Source organism: Saccostrea cucullata, unplaced genomic scaffold, assembly GCF_032062105.1.
Source record: "Saccostrea cucullata isolate Sc308-1 unplaced genomic scaffold, CSIRO_AGI_Scuc_v1 ctg6460, whole genome shotgun sequence".
Classification (NCBI taxonomy): Eukaryota; Metazoa; Mollusca; class Bivalvia; order Ostreida; family Ostreidae; genus Saccostrea; species Saccostrea cuccullata.
Genome location: NW_026937846.1, coordinates 38304 through 59511, shown reverse-complemented (window position 1 = coordinate 59511; position 21208 = coordinate 38304). Strand labels below are relative to the sequence as shown.

At 33.1% G+C, this 21208-nt stretch overlaps 4 protein-coding genes and 1 long non-coding RNA gene across 5 annotated transcripts; 4 read left to right on the top strand and 1 right to left on the bottom strand.

Moving 5' to 3' along the window:
- The first annotated feature begins 764 nt into the window (after nt 1–764).
- On the top strand, nt 765–1831 carry LOC134248973 (uncharacterized). The gene is made up of 3 exons (XR_009988175.1): nt 765–1047; nt 1318–1387; nt 1585–1831. It is a non-coding gene; the product is annotated as an uncharacterized LOC134248973 (long non-coding RNA).
- Nucleotides 1832–9349: 7518 nt separating this feature from the next.
- On the bottom strand, nt 9350–10954 carry LOC134248970 (uncharacterized). Its single transcript, XM_062731349.1, has one exon. It carries the CDS (start codon nt 10952–10954, stop codon nt 9350–9352), a length of 1605 nt encoding a protein of 534 aa, XP_062587333.1.
- Nucleotides 10955–12543: 1589 nt separating this feature from the next.
- Nucleotides 12544–14755, top strand: LOC134248969 (uncharacterized). The gene is made up of 2 exons (XM_062731348.1): nt 12544–13054; nt 14361–14755. Exons 1-2 carry the CDS (start codon nt 12544–12546, stop codon nt 14753–14755), a joined length of 906 nt encoding a protein of 301 aa, XP_062587332.1.
- A 1044-nt stretch (nt 14756–15799) lies between these two features.
- On the top strand, nt 15800–19483 carry LOC134248968 (uncharacterized). Its single transcript, XM_062731347.1, has 5 exons — nt 15800–16256; nt 16380–16554; nt 16753–18793; nt 18900–18913; nt 19410–19483. The coding sequence occupies exons 1-4, from the start codon at nt 15800–15802 to the stop codon at nt 18906–18908; spliced, it is 2682 nt and encodes an 893-aa protein (XP_062587331.1). The 3' UTR covers nt 18909–18913; nt 19410–19483.
- LOC134248967 (uncharacterized) lies at nt 18956–20336 on the top strand. The gene is made up of 4 exons (XM_062731346.1): nt 18956–19000; nt 19410–19616; nt 19737–19914; nt 20047–20336. Exons 1-4 carry the CDS (start codon nt 18956–18958, stop codon nt 20286–20288), a joined length of 672 nt encoding a protein of 223 aa, XP_062587330.1. The 3' UTR covers nt 20289–20336.
- Nucleotides 20337–21208: the final 872 nt, after the last annotated feature.

The window sequence follows — 21208 nt, the reverse complement described above, 5'->3', positions numbered from 1 at the left end:
ATAATATTTCTGTAAATTGGAAACATTGCATATTACGTTTCTGAAACATTTGGAAGAAACATTTTAAAAATACTTTTAAAACATTCTTAATATCGCTGTTAGTTCAACGTTCAAGTCCGGGCATTTTAGGCAGTGAAAATGTTTTTTTTAGATTACTAAATAAAATAATCCTTTTTAACAACAACTAAAACATTTTACGTAATTATAGTTTTTTTCAACATTTTTTGGAAACATTTTCAAAATGTTTCTAAAACGTTTATATAATTCATTTAATAATTTAAGGAGTATTTTGTAAGAAGGTTTTTAGAACATTCAATTAAATGTGTTTTCTTTTTTAAAGACTTCATTTTCATTGCTACAACATTTTGTAATGTTACTTTTAAAATGTTTTTTAAAAAATTCAAATAATGTATGATTGCGATTTTCCTAAAATTGAGTTTGTAAAAAAAAATATATATATATATATATATATATAGAGAGAGAGAGAGAGAGAGAGAGAGAGAGAGAGAGAGAGAGAGAGAGAGAGAGAGAGAGAGAGAGAATAAGTTGAAATGAGGAATTGTAATTTTTTAATTGAAAGATTTTTTCCGGTATAGTTTATAATATTTTCTATTTTTGGCTTATTGATTTAAAAAAAAATATGTATAAAGTTTTTGATTAAATTAACAATTTAAAATCCGTTAAAAAAGTCAATAAATGAAAGGATAGGCAACAAATTTAAATATAAATAAATGAATTTTAAAAATCTTCATGTCTTTTTTTTCTTAAAACTGTTCTTCGTCAAATTTGTGATCCACTCCCAGAATTTAACTCTGAGGCATTAGATAGGGATTGGCACACTGGTCAGCTTCAGTGTCATGATAACCTTGTTATGCAATTTTCCTGCTGGGCAGCGCGTTACAGTGTATAGTGGTTTGCAGCTTATTTAGGCCAAATTTTGAATTCTGGTAAACAAGATGTGCGCGCTTACTCCTCGCCGATTTGAATGAGAAGACTTTGCATCGTATAAACCACAAAAATAACCTCGGGATTTATTAACTCTGAATGGTAAGAATTATTCTTTTATCAAACACTTTAAAAGATAATTTAAAAAGACTTTTATTCTACTAGTGCATGATCGATGATTATATACCATGTATACATGTACAGATGTATGTTAGAAAAACAAAGCGTTAAGGTTATACATGTATTTGAATTGAATATTACATACTTAAGGCAATAACATTATATCCTTGATTCAAATACTAGTATTTGTTGTATTTCTGAAATGTTAATCATCAAGCAATATGTTTATTTCAAAATGAAATTACTTTACAGCATGGTGTTAGTTCCATCATCCGTTTGAATTCCCACATTCAAAAGACCCGCCTTTGGTGAAGGCAAAGGTGTACGTAAATACTATTACTATTCAATAATATTATTGTCATAGTAAATATTTTTAAGCTTAATTTTTATTAATGCAAAAGTGGAAAGATCTTAAATTGTGATACATGTATGTATATAATTATTTAAAAATATTTTTTGTATATTTTCATTGATCATCTTAAGATACACAAGATAGATGAATTTTCCTTATCTTTACAGGCCCTGCTTTTCTTTCTGAGGGGCAGATTCCTTGTCAGCGTTTTCAGTGTATGTGATTCTAAAGTCTAACTTAAGATCCGCAGCTCTGTTCGACCTATACAGTGAACATAGGATTTCTGTGATTCTGTTGTTTTAAAATTCAGTGAATGGATTAGACGCCGTTTTCATCCATTAAAACCCGCTGACTTGAAAGAAAATAAGTTAAACTTGTACCGATAATGGAACTTAAATGTGATTAACCTACTGAATATGGGTTTGTATTAAAGGTTCAAACATAAAATATAATTTGTGTTTATTTCTTTTAAAATATAAATATATCATTATCTAATGAGAAAAAGTGACACTTCAGGAAAAATACTTTAATAACATTCGACTTAAACATGTTAAAATGTTGTAAAAACTTTTTTAAAACCATACAAATTATTGAAATTAAAGTGAATAAAACATTTTTGAAAAAGTTTTTGTACCATTTTAAAACAATGTTATGATAACATTTGTTGAAATATTTCAGTAAAATGTTTTAAAAACGTTTAAAAAACCATACAAAATCACGTGATTAAAACATTGTTGAAAAATGTTTTTGTAACATTTTAAGAAAATGTTCCGGAAACATATGCTGAAATATTTCACTAAAATGTTTTAAAAACGTTTAAAAAACCATACAAAATCACGTGATTAAAACATTGTTGAAAAATGTTTTTGCAACATTTTAAGAAAATATTCTGACAACATTTGCTGAAATATTTCACTAAAATGTTTTTAAAACGTTTAAAAAACCATACAAAATCACGTGATTAAAACATTTTTAAAAATGTTTTCGCAACATTTTGAAAATGTTTTAAGAACATTTTAAAAATGTTTTTGTGTTACCTGGGAACCAGCTGAAAATAAAATTAGCAAACATTTAGTTTAGATAATTAGCTACAGTTTAGGATTTACCGAGAGTAAATTTGTCTCACAGTTTCTGTGCAAATGCTACCGATCAAATCGACATTGTTCAAAATATCAAATTTTCATGCTTTGAAATAGTTTATTGTTGTTATTACCTAAGAACATTTGCTGCTTTTGTTATGTAACGGTTCTTGGAAGTATGAACGAAATGGATTTAAAATTAAAACTACATACATTATCTTAAAACAAATTTTAACTGGAAAATTTGACAACCGCGAGGCGATCGTAAACGACATTATCTTTTTATGAAGCGATCGTACAACATAGAAATAGCGATCGTACAACACACGAAATAAGAATAGCACAAATCAGAGAATTTTGTTGTCAAAAAGTTTATTTTGATATACAGTATATATTTTACATTTAAATTAGGCAATCAGTCATTGTTATATACCTTTTTAACTCTTAAAATTGTCCTACATTAATATAGAAAATTGAAAGAACTGCGAACGATAGTATTGTTCTCCCGCCTACCTCCAAGTCAATTTTCAAAAGTTAACATATTCGATGATTTTTTAATATTTTTTATAGATAATTATATGGGTTTTCATAAAACATTACTTATATGGGAAAACAAAGAGAGATAACTCTAAAATTTTGGTAAAACTTGTGTTTTTCACTATAGAAATCAATGGAAAACGGAAAATATTTTTTAAAACATCTTTCCCCCCCGTGTCACAAAAATTCCTTTTTACAGGTAATATGGAATAGTATTTCACAAATTCATACCAAAGCTTTTTATGTGACACGGGGGGGGGGGGGACATATGTTTATTGACAAAAAACGATAAAAATGCTTATTTTCCACAATTTCAAAGCGATATACAACTGAAACAAAATATTTTGTTGAAATATTTATGCTTTATTTATTTGCCCAAAACATAAGAAAAGATATAAGGAACATTTAATCATATACAAGACTATTTCAAAATACGGTGATGCTTGAAACTCCGATTTCAGTGGAAAATATCGTCTACCCCCCTTTTTTCAAGAGCTGGAATTATGGATAATTTACTGATTAGCGCTGGTATTAAGACGATTTATCAATTACCATTGAACTGTTCTTTGTATTAAACAAAGATTTTATGGCTAAATTGCTATTCATATTGAATTAATTGGTTCCAAAATGTAGGCGGGAATCGAGAGTTAGCGTGCGTGTTTCTTAACTACATGTACGTAGATTAAAGAGTATTGAAAAAGAGTTTGATGGCTAACAAAAATGTAAAGTAGAAATTTTACCTCATTTTCATAACAGTGTCACCTCTCCCCTTCCCCCAAAACAACCCTTAAATATTTTAGATGGTTTATCATGCAAAGTGTAAGTAAAGAAACATTTTCTAAACTCAAAATTCAATTTCGGAAATGTGTTGTGTGGGATGGAGGGAGGGGGTGTTATGATTCAAGTTCTTGAACAACCAAATTTTATCCAAAAAATAACATCTGCCTTACCCGGATTTGACTATATACTGCAAAAGGGGGACAACCAGTCTATTGGTTTAGCCCCCCCCCCCCCCATTTCAAATTAGCCCCCCCCCCCTTTTAATTTGCTCTCGACGCCTATGAAAGTAAAGTTTTCACCCCACCCCTTTCACGATTCTACAATGTACATGTACGTGCATGATATTAAAATTGGCAATTAATTAGAAAAAATAATACTAATAATAATACCGGTAACAGTTTTCAGTAAATTAAAATATATCATGTAATACATAATGCTGTTATATTATTACGTGCGTGTACAACACATTTTTACTGAAAACATTTACTGAAAATATTCAGTAAAGTTGCTACATGTAGGTATGCAAATTCCTTTGATGTTATTTTTATAGTATTAATATATATCTTTTTTATTTTCTGAAAAAAAATACAGTTTTTGATGTGTATTCCAACTCCTGTAATTGAACTGCCATATCATAGACAATAAAACCTTTTTTTTCTATATTGCTAAAATTCGGTCCTATAACACTCTATAGGTATCTGTTTTAAACAATAATCAAATAATATCAAGTTTTAGGGTTCCATGGAGTTTTAAATTTTGTTCTCTTAAATTATGGACATTATTCAACTAATATACAAGAACGTCAGTTAAATTCGCTCTTTCTCTCTCGAAAATCAAATGTTTGGTGTCTCGTTCTATTTCGACAGACTTTTCACCCATACCACATGGCTATCTATTAATTTACTTCATTAAAAGTATTTTATAAATTTCAAGTTGCACGATCGCATGTTTATCATATTTTCTTTGTTGTACGATCGCATATATAGAGTCGTTTCCGATCGCCAAAACGTTTGGCATGTGTTCACTTCAAACCGTTATTTCAACGCTTTCTATTTGATGAAGAACTTCAAATCGGATTTAAAATTTATGATTTACCTATTTACAATGCAAATGTGCCTTTTGGACTGTCGGGTATACGTAATAAGGTAAGAAATACCACTTAAACGAGCTTTATGTGTCACGTTAGGGCAGTCATGTTCAAGGAAAACTTAACTTTAACATAATATATGGTGATTTTTAATGCGTAGGGGACTTTTATGGTGTTGAACATGTCTAGTAGCATTTAAAAAGTCAGAAATGTTGAAGGAAAATTGCGAGGAAATAGGACAAAATAATGTTTTATTTAACCTCATCTTCCTCATGTAGTTGAGTTTAGCTATCCGCGTTGCCGATCGCGCGTTGACGGGGGTGAGCAAGGTAAGACAAAAATATATAAGCTTTTTCTTAACGTTTTTTTTTTTTCTTTTTAAAAACACAGAGCGCAGCTAGTCTTGTATAGATCTTTGGTAAAAATATAAAGTTTGTTAAAAGTTTACGCTCAATATTTTCTGGAAGAAAAACTGCTTTAAAAGAGCAGTTTTATACAAAATAGGCTAAAGTTGCTGGAAAACGTGAACTATATGATGTCATATTTCTAAATTAATGGCGTTTTGATCAAATTGAAAATTACCAATAAAGATACATGTAAATTGTACAGCAGTGAAACTTAGGGTTGTATATGCAGTATTAAGATATTATTTTTAAGGGCACATTCTAGACACTTATCATACATAGGTCTTTTGCACTTTGATGATATGGATTCAATGGTATTAAATTGAATTGCCAAACCTTTATTTTTTTCAAGGGGAAAAATGAAAATAGTGAAAAGAACTATATGCGGTATATTGCATATGTTTGCCCCCACAAAAGTCAAATTTTGAAAACTTCCTGAAATGTGCTGAATTCAATAAATTGTACGAGAAATATAAGTTAACAGAAAATATTATAGTTCCAGAGCAGTGTATTCACAATTTCTTTTTTTATGACGTCACAAACTAGTCCGATTTTATATCCTTTTTCAGAAAGAGGACAAAATGGACAAAATTTCAACAATTTAAGCTTTAAAATTTATAGAGCGCATGTGTGTTCAGGAACAATATTGACATATTTCATTGATATTATCATTCTACACATTATATCAAAATATTTATCCTGAACACACATGCGCTCGGTGACTTTTATTTAAAATATAGACGAAATATGTACATTTTTCTGCAAAATTCATAAAAAACTGAAATTTACGTCATATTTGTGACGTCATTACGTACATATGACGTCATTACTTATGAAATTATTCAGTGCTTTGAAGTCAGCATATACTCCCCTGTTTAAGGACTTAATTAAATATTACTCCATCAAAGTTTGATTTTTGGGGGCAAATGTTGGTTAATACCGCATATAGTTCTTTGATGGTTTCTTTAAAATAAATTCTCAAAAATAATTTTAAAAAAATATAGAATAAGAAACTGAATATATACAAGATTTTTCTGACATAACATAGATTTTTATAGGTTCAAATCTTGTCCTGGGATACGAATTTTGCCACTGGGAGCTCCTCGGGTGGCTCATACTGTACCTCTCACATACACTAACCTCCAATGTCAATGGTATCCTACCAAATTGCTGATTCAGTCATGTGATGTGTTTTTGCATTGTTTTCAAAATGTTGTACATTTTTGAAGTCGGAGTAACTTTGTGGCACGCCCATTACTATGTTTGTGCTAAATACTTTGACAAGAACTTTTGAATGAGTATATATATTAAATATAAAATGAGTTATAACAGGTTGGGGGGAAACGTAAATTCCGCTATAATATATAGTGGTATTTCACTATTATAGTGAAATTACTCTATATTTCCCGTCGTGGATACCCTCAATTTCACCCGATACCATGCAAGGCGTTTGAACCGCACGTCATGGTGGGTATTACAATGAACAAAAACTGTCATACTTGCATGTTTTGAATTTTGATAAATTTTCTACCGTTGCGTTTGAAAATGCGAGCACTCTTTTTTTTAACGGAAGTTGCATTTTTAACATAGCAACCGATGATTGCAGGGATATATAAGCCTGTTTGAATCTCACTTATTGCTCATTAATGTGCACGAATTAATGTTTGTTACAATTGTCAACTTAAACTGGAAAGGGTTTATTGAATTAAACAAGAAAAAGATTATTTCTGTCTGCATGGTTACGGGTATGGAGCCCCGTTATGGTAAACGGAAAGACCCATTATTATCGACCGCTGCTGCAGCCGATCTTTTTGTACATGGTTGTTAAATAGTGAACATGGGAAATGGAAAGTTATTTTTGTAAAAGTTTAGTATAATAATTCTTCATTGATAACATGTAGAAAATCATCAGTAAAATTTAAAATATTATTGTTATAATGTTTCAATTTCATTGTCATTTCTCATCAAGTTATTTGATAATTTTTGACTATATACTGGTCAAAAGAGTTTACAAAAGGTATTACATATATATAAAAGGAAATTTTGATTTTCCGGTCTCATCATAATGACGTGGGGCATAAAGTGCATGGTTAATAAAAAATCAAAAACTCTTTAACTCGTAAAAATTGTTTTGAATATGTTATAGCTGCGAATGCTGCCAATGATACAAGAATAATTTCGTTTCCATATTTTGCACAGTGCTTTGCAGCATAGCCTATTTTGCAAAAAAAAAACAACAACATAGGAATTATCACGTGCATGATCAAGTTCCAGGGTGCACGTAGTTCGGTCATTTTTTTTTCAGACTGTCTTCAAAGCAATACAATTTTTTTTTTTTAAATAAGTACGGATACACATATTTTAATGCATTTGCTCATCAGATATATATTCATCGATGTAATAAAGTCCATAGGAGTCTGAAGCAAATTGAAAGGGCGGCTAATTGAAAGTTGGGGGGGGGGGGTTGGTGTGTTAAACCAACAAAAAAGATAAACCCCAATTTTCAATACAAAGAAAATGTCTATCCTTGCAAGAAAGTGGGGGGGGGGGGGCTAGGCGCCCCTAGCACCCTCCGGTTCTGACGCCTATGAAGTCCATGATAAAAGAATTGATTGTAAATGAAAATATACGCTTCTCAAGATTCTACTTCAGCTTTGAATATCTTGCACTTCCATTGCATGGATATGCTTTCAGAATTGTGAAAGTACTTTTTCAAATGCTAAATTGTTTGCGGCTAATTTGATGTTTTACATCAATTTTTAATTGTGGAAAATACGAATTGAGTCGAAGATATTTTAGACACTTCTTATGCTGAGCAGTGATGATTTGTTATTTGGAATTTTCTCGTAGTTTAAACAATAATACAATTAATAGCATAAATCTAAAAGTCTGAAAAATTAATACTTTTAGTGTGATTTTTTGCTATATACTTTCATTTCATATGAATATAATTAGATATGAATATTTTTTTAAATAACAAGAAAAATAACTATAGCTATTTCTCTCAAATTTTAAAATTTAATCATTTTTGCCTAAGTGCATAACCATGAAATGTTAAATAAGATACTTTTGTGCAGAGTTAAAAAGATTGTTGAATCATAATTATTTGAACATGTCTTAAAATAAGGTTACAGACACTCTTGTTAAATATTACCGACATCGAAATAAATTGAGTCTTTTTTACTGAAATAAACAATTAACCAGCCGATATTTAAAATTAGATATATTTTCTGAGATCGTTTATATATGTAATTTTTGGATTATTTATTATCAATTGATTTTGTTAAGAGAAAAGATATCGAGTTTATCAATACACTCTTCTTTCATGTTTGCTATTATGGGTCTTTCCGTTTACCATAACTGGGCTCCATACCCGTAACCATGCAGACAGAAATAATCTTTTTCTTGTTTAATTCAATAAACCCTTTCCAGTTTAAGTTGACAATTGTAACAAACATTAACTTGTGCACATTAATGAGCAATAAGTGAGATTCAAACAGGCTTATATATCCCTGCAATCATCGATTGCTATGTTAAAAATGCAACTTCCGTTAAAAAAAAGAGTGCTCGCATTTTCAAACGCAACGGTAGAAAATTTATCAAAATTCAAAACATGCAAGCATGACAGTTTTTGTTCATTGTAATACCCACCATGACGTGCGGTTCAAACGCCTTGCATGGTATCGGGTGAAATTGAAGGTATCCACGACGGGAAATATAGCGTAATTTCACTATAATAGTGAAATACCACTATTATAGCGGAATTTACGTTTCCCCCCAACCTGATAAAGCGGTTCCAGCCTAGAAGAGTAAGCCGAGTAATGTCGAATCTGGTTTGGCAGCTATATAGGGAGACCTTTTCCATGACATGGGAATATATGATTGTTAGAAAAATTTTCAAATCTTCTTGAAAACAGTAGGGCCATTATTAGTCGAAACAAAATTGATCATCTAAAGAATTTTAAAACATTTTTTCCAGTGACTGTTTATAATACAATTGAATTATATACATGTCTTTGTACATGCACGACACATTTTTGGTCTTTTAAGTAAAAGTAGAAATATTTTCTGCAGTTTCAGTCAATGCCCGCTTGGTTCGTTCAGTGGCCTTGAAATATTCAAAATCGAGGAGACGGAGGAAACTTCCCTCATCATTCCCACCATAGCACCACAACCACCCTTCTCCATCAACTGAGAGAGACTTCAAGTTTGTTAAGCCATCTTCTGGCCAAACAACAATTCTTAGAAACTGACCGGCAATATCCAACATGTGAATGGAATAATCATTTTTGTTCGCAACTAAAATGTTATCGACTGGATCCAGACATGCAGATGCCACTGAGAATGACGAACTTATTGAAATATTGTTTTCAATATTTCCCTTGTAAGTAAACAGAGTTGATAATTGTTGATCGTACACTTGTACCGCATTTGATCTATTAACGATTGCGATTTGTGACTTGGAGTCTTGCAGAACGCAAAGTTTTGCACCTGCTGCTCTGAAAGAACTAACATTCTCTTCCTTCGAAATAATGTCTGCTTGGGCATTGTCTTTTATTCGATATATTGATAATTTGTAATCGTAATTACAATTTCTAGATTGTTCAGTTAGCAAAGATAAACCAACTTTTTCATTTTCTTCTACTGTTAGTATTTTCCCCAAAAAAATCCGTGGGACCGAAAACAAAGGCATACATTTTCCGTTATGTAAGTAAAGCTTCAGTGCTGACCTATCATTGCTAATAAAAAGGATCCCACTTCCAGACGAATGTCCAACACAACTGTCCACACCCTGAAGCACTTCACGCACAGAATTGTCATCTGTTACAACAAAGAGCTTGTTTCCAACATGTAAGAACATTTTCCCTCCAGAAAATAAAACTTCTCCGAACTCTTTAACTGTTTCAATGTTCGATTTAAACTGGGAACAAATAATTCGATTTTCTTGGTTTTTAATTTTCCTATCGCAAAAAAATATTTTGCTTTCGCTTACTTCACGAAACGGAGATTTCCTATCAATTTGCCGGTCTTCATCAGAGGATTTCGATAAATCTTGTTGAATTACCAAGTTTCCGAATAGCTCATCCACTTTTTTTCCACCAGAACTCTGGAAAGTTTCAAATGTAACATTCACTGGGTCATGAAGTTTTATTTCCCCTTCAAGCCGTCGTAGTTCGCTGTGACATTGCAGTATTTTAATACAGTTTGTTTCCGATTCTGTGTCAAAATTAGGAATGTCTGTAAAGTTACTTATATCTTTCTCACTTTCTTGAATTTTTTCTTTACATTCAGAAAAAGCATCAGATACAGTATTCTTCAATATTTTCCCAATATTTCTCACCTCTGCCACAATGGCGTCTTCCCTGCTGCTAATTTCCGCGATAAGTCTAGTTTGCTTTTCTTCTAAGGTTTTACGCTTACAAAGCAGTTCACTTTTCATTTTTTCAATCAGGGAATTTTCTCCATGCAAGGATTCCATCAGTTCTGCATGCCGTTCCTGAAAATAAGTAGACGCCTTGCATATTTTGTGTTGTAGATGGGAGGTTGTTAAACACGTCATACAGACTGGACACTCACAATCCTCACAATATATCGACACTAAGTTCTCCTCGTGAGATTTGCACATTAGATACTTTGTATTGGGATCCATAGTGAAAGTGGTACATGTACACACAATATTCAGTTGATGTTTGACAAACTTAACACAAACATAGAATGGTTGTGCCCGCCCCAGTAAATGATTACGAAGCACAAATCGTGAAATTATAACACGATTTCCTTACTTCATCATGTTCATGAATATGTACACTTAATTAACTTTTGAAATACTTAAAACCATGACTCGGTTGGAAGGCAACGCGTTTTGTCGGACCCCCCTACCAAACTGATTGCCTGAGGCCTAAAGGCTAACTTACTAGGCTACGTATCACTTGAGCCGATAATGAAACAGGGTGAACTAACACAAACATAGAATGTTTAAAGATTACGTTTAAAGATCCAAGATATAGAACTAATTATTATTTTTAAAAGATCAAATTATTAATACATGTAATACGCCGATTTAAAATCAAGAAATTATTTTAAAGAAAGGGGCTGAAAGGATACAATAAATATTCAAGGAGTGCAAAAAATAACATTTTTTAATATTATATACTTTCATGTAAATTAGTTGAATCTGATTGGTCGAGAAACATTTGCTAAAAAACACTATTACCCGCTGAATAATTAAGCCACGCCCTCCAGCGTAGCAACAGTCAACATTGCTTGACGACGGATGGTATTACAAAAGATAGCTACTGCGCAGAATTTATGCGCACACGGTTCACTGTTATATGTATTTGTTTAAAACATTCCGTATAATATAAATATTGCATGTAGTTGAGTGTAACATTGAAAATTTTCATCCCTCGAAAACCAATGTCAACCTCGGCTGCGCCTCGGTTGCGCCTCGGTTGACAATGGTTTTCTTGGGGTGAAAATTTTCAATGTTACACTCTACTACATGCAATATTCATATAATGTGTCATATTATACCTTGTTAAAAGGACTATGATTTGATTATAATTCTTTTTTCTATGTAAAGTGTCCGGGTTCGCTTTAGTTTTTTGACACCATATGGCAGGAAAAAAAACAAATCAAAATCCTTTTAAAACTTGATTTAACTCTGATTTATAAATCAGTCTTTAAATCCTGTCAATTGTTTCTATGGAGTTTTGTCTAGAATATGATATACGAGGTTAATTATAAGCATTGAATATTTTGATTTTACTAAGGAATTGTTCATTCAACAAGCAGAAAAGATTATTTAAATCGAATCCTTTTAAAGACCTCATTTAAAAAAAAATATTATGAATCAAGAATATCAACAGTAACGTTAAGATAATTATCATTTCGTCAGTTCTATGGTCGATACAATCATGACCTTGTCAACAAATACAATTTATAATTCAAATGCTGAAGGATTTTTTTCATACTGATAGTTAAGACATTATTTACACACTGAGTTGTCCATGGATTTTAAAATTGTTTTAATTTTTCGTACAATAATATAAACATAGCGGAGAAAATATAAAGTGCGAAAAATGTTCTTCCCCAAACAATCTGTCAGAGGAAGCTTCGGTTTACATTGCAAGCAGCAGATTTCCATCAAGATTTACTTCAAGTAATCCTGTGAATGCATCATTTATATAAATTTTGATATCAGTGAATAGAGTCAGGAGAGAAAAAGGATCCGTCATGATGAGAGAGATGAGGAAGTCCAGTCTGATACTGGTTGCAGACATTCTTTTTCTTTCTGTCATATATCAAACAAAATCATTTTCGCTTCTGACAGGAAATGACTCCAATGGCATTGGAAATCTTGGAAATACTTCATCACCAAGAGAGGCCGATATTTTACGACAAATAGTAAACCAGGAAAGCCTTGTACGGATGTCAATGGTACAAAGTCTGCAAGCTCTGATGGTGGACATGTTAACATGCAAAAACAACTATGAAACGTTGAAAAAAGAATTTGAAGACATTCGGAAAGAAAACCAAGAGATAATCAAAAAGAACTCTGACCTGGACCAGAAAATAACGAACTTAAGCAAGACTGTCAACCTGGATCGATTTTCTTTGGAAAATTTTGAGAATGGACAGCAAAGTATCATGCAGCAATTAAGTGTGGTCAAGGAAAATCATCGAGAATTAGCAGGGAAAGTAAACAACACATTGGGGTCTGTTAATGAAGATCTTTTAATTGCAAGTAGTAAGTAATATAGTTACAGGAATCTTTTTTAAAATATCAGGTCGAAAATCATATACTTATAAAACGGCTTAAACAGAAAAATGTGTTTACATATACAAGAACATGAAAGGTATTAGCTGTGTAATGATGGGTCCATAGCATATGTCGGAATTTAGGGTAGGGCTAAAATTTGGAAGATATTAAGACCGCGAAACATTAACTGGCAAAATTGGAAATATACAGCTACGTCATTTCTTTCTGTTACAATCAAAACAATCAGTGATAGACAATGAAATGGCAGGTACAATTCGACGCGGACGTGGGGAAAACATCTGATTGAAATTGCAGATCGAAATTCATTTTCAATCGACCTGAGCTGTTTTCAAAGCAAAGAGTGAAAGTATGATCCAAAAATCAACTAATTTCAACGTTCAAATACATATTGTTTGAAGTTCACATTAATATGAGTTTTAGTTTATAATTTTAAGAACGCGAAGGATCATAGAAGACAAAGATTACGAGTATTTTTCAGGAGATATTCGATTCTACATTGTATAAAAATTGTCGAGTCAGGTCATGGCTTAACATGACAATATATTTTATTTTTAGGATTATAATAGTACATGAGTTTTTTTACTTATTCTCACTGAAAACTGTTGGACAACTTTATTTAAAAATCGTTCAGCCCCCCCCCTCCCCCAACACAAAGATATGTATAAATTTACCCAATAGAAATATAATATTTGTCTCTTAAATATTAATTTACAGTATTAAAAGCACTGGACCAAAAAAATTCAAACTGTACCAACATTGAAATTATTTGTCATCTGGGTCAATCAGTACTAATGTACCTTCTAGCGTAGCTGAGGTGGATTGAAAATGAATTTCGATCTGCAATTTCAATCCCATGTTTACCCCACGTCCGCGTCGAATGATACCAGCCCATTTCATTGTCTATCACTGAATGTTTTGATTATAACAGATAGAAATGACGCAAGCTGTATATTTCTATTTTTGCCAGTTAATGTTCCGCGGTCTTATGTATAGAAAATATCAGCTAGGACATGTAAATCAGATTGATATGTGAGCATTCCGATAAGTTGTGGGTTCAAGTTTGGAATGTCTTTATTAATGTGGGCTAGAAGGATCCCAAAAATGTTATTAAAATGTATACAATTAACAAGAGGAAACATTTTAAAAAATCTAAGTAGGAAAAGCAAAACCAGGTTAACTCAGGTGAGTTATGTGGTCTGCAGGCCTACAACTAATTATTCTCCCTCTTATTTTGTGAAAAACTTACTGATTCTTATGGTTATTGCCTTTACAGATCATGGGGTTGCATTTTCGGCATTCATGAGTGCAGCAAAAAACTACGGACAAGACCAGACATGGATTTTTGATACCGTTTTGGTCAATGAAGGCAATCACTTCAATAGGGCAAGTGGAACATTTACGTCGCCGTCTACTGGTACCTATGTTTTTTCGTGGGCAACACTTACAAACCCAGGAAACGCAGCACATCCCTATCTACGCGTTAACGGTGTATACAAGGGCAAGACAGCATTTAATCAGCAAAGTTCGAAAGAACAACTCTGGAGCAGTGGTTCAAACTCTATCGTTCTTTCCTTAAAAGAAGGGGATCGAGTTAACATTGCATCAGGATATCTTGGAGCGTATGCAAGGGAAGAATTCTCCTCTTTCTCGGGATGGCAACTGTTTTGATGCTAGCCAGTAAAGGATTCATATTTAACGAATTCTGGAAGTTCGTGATTGAACGTTCTCTATTGTGTTGTTTTTTTAGATACGCTACAGGAAAAATGAACAATCTGATGTAATATTGTTCACATATTGTTGAATCTTTAGTAAATTAAGACTTGCTTATTTGATTTAACGACACATACATGTAGTACTGTAGCACGCAGTATCATATTGAAGGTACATGTATGAAACAGTGGCGGATGAAGAGGGGTCTTACGTCGATTGCAATCCCCCACACGTTGAATTTACTAATAAGAGACGGAGACAGATTGAGAGAGTGGAGATACTAAAACATTTGTCGTGTTTTTGATAGAAAAGGTCCGGTGAAAGGCTAATTATAGTAATGAATGGATAAATTCGGTATTGAAAATAAAATGGACTTAATTTATTGTTTTTTTCATTTCTTTTCATTTTTTGGACCAAAAATTTCAAGAAATCCATAGTTTTTTCCCTCGAAGGGTGTATGGTATAGAACCCGGGATAAACCCCTTTCATCGTTGAGTTTACCTGAATAATGAATTATTTTCCTATGTTTCCAAATAAATTCTTTGTAAACCCAAGCCCAACCAATTAAGGAATGTTTTTAAGTTTTGTGTGAGTTATTGGTGTGTGGATCACACAGACTTTTCACGTAGGCGAGCGCGCGTCATGAAAAATATTCCTACGGGCAAGTCTGTGTGATTCACACACCAATTATTCACACAAAACTTAAAAACATTCCTTATATTTAGATTTTAGGCCATCCTTAAAAAATTGTTTTTTTGCGGTAACGCGACCGACTCACCAAAATCCACCCGACTGGATTTTTTTTATAGGTTCAAAAAAAATCTTTTTTTTTTTACGTATCCGTTTTCCGTTTTTATCCGATTGATATTTTTTTACGTGTTTATTGCACTTACGCCGTTTTTATCCGATTGATATTTTTTACGCCTCGGTTACACGGACGCTTTATCTTTCCCCCAAGTATTAAAATATTATAAAACGTTTTCGTGTTCTAGAAATCTAATGATGGCTTCCAAGAAGGTTTTGGAAATTATTGACAGTACAGTTCTTTCAGTCACAGTAAAATTGAAAGGGAAAATATCTAAAACACTGGTTCAAAATGCTGTGCGTCAGTTTCGCCTAACCGACAGATGGTACGATGTGTACGAGATAGTCACGGAAGCGGTGGCGGACGATATTCCACGTGGTATTGACGAGAAATTCGAAAAAGTCGCTAAAGTTAAAGTTTGTAAGGCAAATGGAACCGAATCTTTTAATCCATGTCCTTACGACATGATAAAACTTGTGCATGAATTTGACAAAAACTTGAAACATGTCACGATTGAAATAGAATATGAAGATATATCTAAAACTGATGCCCTGAAAGATCATGGAACAAGGAGCGCCTTTGATGTGCTTATGAAAGCAGCAGTCGAAATGAAAAGGCCTCCCCCTATACCTACTGATAAAGCTAGGTACAGTGGTAAGTTGATTATAATGTATGCCCTACATTAAAACAATTTATATCTATGTGAAATTTACTTTTTAAAATTTTATCTTTTAAAAAGATTGGGTCTTCAATAATGTCATTTTATTTTCCCAATAGCAAAGGACCGTCTTTATAACGATGTCTTAAATGACATGAACGACATAAAGTTTCCTGCACATATGATAGCTGCAGATGTAAAACAACAAATGATGATCATCATTGATGCCCTGTGGTACATCGATGCCCACCATATGAAAATCAATGGGAAAAGTACAAACAAAATTCCTGAAAGGTACATTTTAAATTCAAAATATTAGCACAAATAATATAAATTGCGGAAGATAATTTACGTGCATCCAAATATTGTTTAATAGAATCAATTTTAAAATACATGTATTGTATTGTTACTTTAAAAGAATTTGAACAAGTAAGTCAGAAATGCACATTTTTAGTTAAATTGTTTAAAACATTGAAGATATATAAATTTCAGATTTGAAAAGTATAATGGTTATGATGATTTCAAGAAGAAAAGAAAAGCACCACCAAGTTTGAGCGCTAATGAACTTAAGCGGCACTCCAGTCTATTATTTCGACTGTCATCATCAACCTATGCCAGTCAGTGGACAAACACAGCTAGCGAATTGCAGAAGCTGTCCATTTGTTTACAGACATACGCTGCCTACCTCGATGAATCGAATGTTCAGCAGAAATTTCGACAATCCTTGTCTCATCCTGTGCGGCAAGTAGGTACACATTCTGTTGTAAGAAACTTACCCTCGACTGACAAACCTGTGGAAAAATATTTCATTCTAGAGCAAGTTCTCAAAGAATCCGAAGAATATACACCAATATACTTTGACGAGCAATTACATATCAAAGAACCCTTTTCAAACAAAATGCAGAAAGTTAGGTTTGTAGCTGAAATGACATTTCCTTTTGCTGTTGATGTCTTAGAATATGACCCAGGATCAGGACTTGGGAAAGTTATTTTTTTGTGGAGAGCACCCGATGACAGGTCAACCACCGAAATGATTTCATCAGCAACCAGAATTCATAAAATCCTTGAGGGCAGGTTACCAGAATATCATACTCAAGAAATGAGACGAGAATTTAAGAAAACCTATCAGCGATTTGTCCACATCCCAGATTATATACTGAGAGCTATGTACTCTGATTTGACATTAGATGCTACAGCATCACAGAACCCAAGCATAGATGCCAGACTGAGACAGGCAATTTTGTCTGAAGATTATGATATGGTGATAGACATGAGAACTTTGAACAAGGGTCGACCAGATGATACATTTGATGTGTTTTTCAAGAAGTTGGATGAGGAAGTTTCTACAGTAACTGCGGCAGATGAACGTCGGCATGGTGATGTTGCACATTTTAGCAAATATATCTCTGTACGAGATTTGATAGAACAAACAGCAAAGAAGTGCCCAGATGGAACACCAATACCCTCAGAGAGCACTGTACTTTTTGCCTTTGTGCCAAAAAATTCTTATGTAGAAACTGCTAAGTTATACAAGGGAAGAATAAACTTGCAGCATAAAGTGCAGTCCAGACAACTGAGAGCATCCCATGTTGATGAACATTATTGTGCAGCCATATTTCTGAACATGAGGGAGTATAGTGTGATGAACAGAGATGAAACATGCTTTATTTGTCTTGATGATAAGGCTAAGATAGATTATGGAGAACCTGGTTTAGCAATATCTAGTGGTGTGAGAGGAAAGAAAAGCATTGTGCCAGTATCCACAGCTTTATGTGCTCTAGATCATGATGTGGCTTCAAAGGGTTCTTTGACTCCATCAGTGGCTTTGGTTGTAGATATACCTGAAAGTGGGTCTCGCACAGATACATTTTACAGAGGACAGGTATATGTGACACTAAAGGACTCGGTTTTTCAACCATCCACTCCATTTCGGCATGCTGCAGAATTATATAAAATTCTGGATGGGAATACTAAACCAATATTGATGTTATACACTGATGGAGGTCCAGACCATCGGACAACATATGGAGCTGTCAAATTGTCTCTCATCATTTTGTTCAAGTTACTCGACTTGGATATACTTATTGCTGCACGAACTGCTCCTGGACACTCCTGGGCCAACCCTGCTGAACGGATTATGAGCCTTCTGAACTTGGCGTATCAAAACATCGCCCTTCACAGATCAGAAATGAGTAGTCACTTTGAACAGCTGTTAAGGTCATGTAATTCAATGACGGACATCAGGAAAAAAGCAGAAAGGGAAAGAGGATTAGAAGAGGCTTGGATTCAAAGTCTTGAAAGTATCACAAATCAGCTCAATGATAGAACTAGTAGGGTTCAATTAAAAGGAAAACCATTTATGCCATGCGAGCCAGCATCTAAAGAGAACATTCAAGGATATGAGTCAAAAGTGTTTGATTTTATTGATCCAAATATGACACTAGGGAAGTACACTCAAGCTGATTTGAGGAAAGTTAATGGTTTCAAATCATTTGTAGAGAAACATTGTGTGGAGAGGAACTACATATTCCAGGTAAACATTTATTAAATATATAAACAACACTTGAGATATCTAATATTTTGCAAACAATGTTTTAATATGCAACATTAATTTTAATTGTTATTTGAAATATACATAGGTTTGGTGAAAAAGGTAGGTATTCCAAAGAGTAGAGATGGTGTCAGGCTATTAATAATGCATGTTTATATCATTTTGTGTGTGCTAGAAACTAACTATATTGTAAATCTGTCTCTTATTCATAAAATGCTTAACTGTTTCCTCATTTCTTTAATATCTGGTAAATGCCCAGGCTTTCTTTGTCACTTTCCCCTTCTTTTACACTTATGATATAAAATATAACTAATTAAAATCCTAGTATGTTTTGAATTACATAATTATTCACTATTCAAATTTGATCTAAACTATCAAATTTTATGACATGTAAAAGTTAAAATAAAAAGAACTATAAATGTTTATACATATGTCTGAAAACTGGTATTCTTAATAGATATATTAAAATGTAAAATTAAAATCAAGAAGTTTAGTTTAAAAAGAAAACAGTTACTGAGAATCCTATAGAATTTGTCATTTGACACAGTAATTAAATAAATGAATTTAAAATGCGATTGAACTTTTTGTGTAATAATAGGTGAGGAAATGTGAGGACCTAGGTTGCTGTAGGCCTGTGCGTAATTCCAGTGGAGAACTGCCGCCATTTCTTCCAGATCCAGTGATCAATCCTGATGATCCCCAGCATTACAAGAAATTCCATGATGTCATAGGGACCAATACCACAGAAGAGGACATGCCCTCTAGGATAAATATGCCACTTGCTAGAGTAGCAGAAGAGCACCAGGTATCAGACAAATTATTTGATCTACGTGTAATGATTTTATGAAAACTTAAAATGACTTCCTGGCTTGAATGTTGAAAAGTTGGTAGAGAATTTATTTGTGTATTTATGCATTTCTGTTAGGGTTGTCCAAACCGGATATTGGTTGCACAGAATGTTCGTAAAACAGTGACATGTTTGGAGTGTAAGAAGCCCAGGTGTATTTACAGTCGCAAGCACTTAACTGCGAGGGAAGAAAGAAGTCTCACTAGAGTGTTGGAGCGATATATGTATACATGTGGCTCCTTAATTACACCTGATGGTATGATTCATTAATTTAAATACTACATGTGTATTTAAAAATTGAAAATGTTTACAATTTATAATGTAAGATAAAACTCTGTTAAAAGCAATGCATTTTGATAATCAGGCCTCATATTCTTTATATTTTCAGGAGATAGTCTGCAAGGCACAGTCTTTGTCAGACTTCAGTTGGCCTGTACTACACCTGTGGAAATAGCGTATTACTCTGCCAATGCTGTTGCCCGTAAAGATGTCTGCTGCTTTTGTGCGTCCTCCGTCGACATCATAGATGATCAGGACCTTTTGAGAAAGTACAGGGTTGTACTCCCCATGTGCAGGGAATGTAAATCTCGTGGGAAAAATCACATTTGTCGGTTGCCAAAAAAGAACTGATGAGGCCTGATGTGTTGTGATATTTCAGCAATAAAAAGATTGAATTCATTTAGAATGCTTTAATTTTCTTTTGCTTTATAGTAAGGTGAAATCTAAGACATAGTTAATACCTCTATATAATCGAAATTAATTTCTGACATTTATTCTCAAAAAAAAAAAAAAAAAAAAAAAGGCCTACCTACCTACTCACACCTAAAATGATGAGGCGCGTTACCGCAAAAAAACAATTTTTTAAGGATGGCCTTACATGTTTGAAGCAACTTAAATATAATCAATATTCGAATTTCTCTCTGCCCTATATCGATGCATTTTTTCTAACGTCTCTGTAGCCTTATTGTGACATCAAGTTATCGCACGTTTCTCCGTGTTTATTTCTACGCATGAGTATACACGAAAATGGTTTTCAAATCAATTTCACAGTTGGCTTAGTAGAGAAACACAGCGAGTGTAAATATTAGTGATTTAAAGTACTAGATTTATAATGTGCTTCAATGTATCATAATATTTCAAAATGATAATGATTCTTACATTTGCAAATGGAAATTTGTTCGTAAATTGACAGATTGAAAGGGTCGTTTTTGAGTTAGTGAAACTACCTCTTCAAACCCTTCGACCTCAGCGTGTATGGAATACAAGTCGAGGTTAAGTCAAAAGTGTATGTTTCACTTTGATGAAAGAGATCGTACGAATATGATCAGTTTGGGTATCGAAGTGGAACATGTACATATTAAGATGTTAAAATATATTACCCGGGTATCAAGTTTTGTTTTTGTGGCCGTTGACCTCACTCGTCACCTGCTCAATGGCTTTGATTACCGACAATAGGTTTTTTGAAACACACGATCTGTATTTGGTGACGTCTTTTAATAAATGGAAAATTCTTGAATGGGGTTTGAGAGAAAGGTGAAATCAATCATACA

What these genes read in the sequence shown, in the direction of transcription:
- LOC134248970 (XM_062731349.1), bottom strand. Translation starts at nt 10,954, where the DNA reads ATGGATCCCAATACAAAGTATCTAATGTGCAAATCTCACGAGGAGAAC.
- LOC134248969 (XM_062731348.1), top strand. Translation starts at nt 12,544, where the DNA reads ATGAGAGAGATGAGGAAGTCCAGTCTGATACTGGTTGCAGACATTCTT. An exon ending in AGATCTTTTAATTGCAAGTA is followed by an intron (nt 13,055 to 14,360) that starts GTAAGTAATATA and finishes TTGCCTTTACAG; the next exon opens with ATCATGGGGTTGCATTTTCG.
- LOC134248968 (XM_062731347.1), top strand. Translation starts at nt 15,800, where the DNA reads ATGGCTTCCAAGAAGGTTTTGGAAATTATTGACAGTACAGTTCTTTCA. An exon ending in TGATAAAGCTAGGTACAGTG is followed by an intron (nt 16,257 to 16,379) that starts GTAAGTTGATTA and finishes TTTTCCCAATAG; the next exon opens with CAAAGGACCGTCTTTATAAC. An exon ending in ACAAACAAAATTCCTGAAAG is followed by an intron (nt 16,555 to 16,752) that starts GTACATTTTAAA and finishes TATAAATTTCAG; the next exon opens with ATTTGAAAAGTATAATGGTT.
- LOC134248967 (XM_062731346.1), top strand. Translation starts at nt 18,956, where the DNA reads ATGCATGTTTATATCATTTTGTGTGTGCTAGAAACTAACTATATT. An exon ending in TGCTAGAAACTAACTATATT is followed by an intron (nt 19,001 to 19,409) that starts GTAAATCTGTCT and finishes GTGTAATAATAG; the next exon opens with GTGAGGAAATGTGAGGACCT. An exon ending in CTCCTTAATTACACCTGATG is followed by an intron (nt 19,915 to 20,046) that starts GTATGATTCATT and finishes TTATATTTTCAG; the next exon opens with GAGATAGTCTGCAAGGCACA.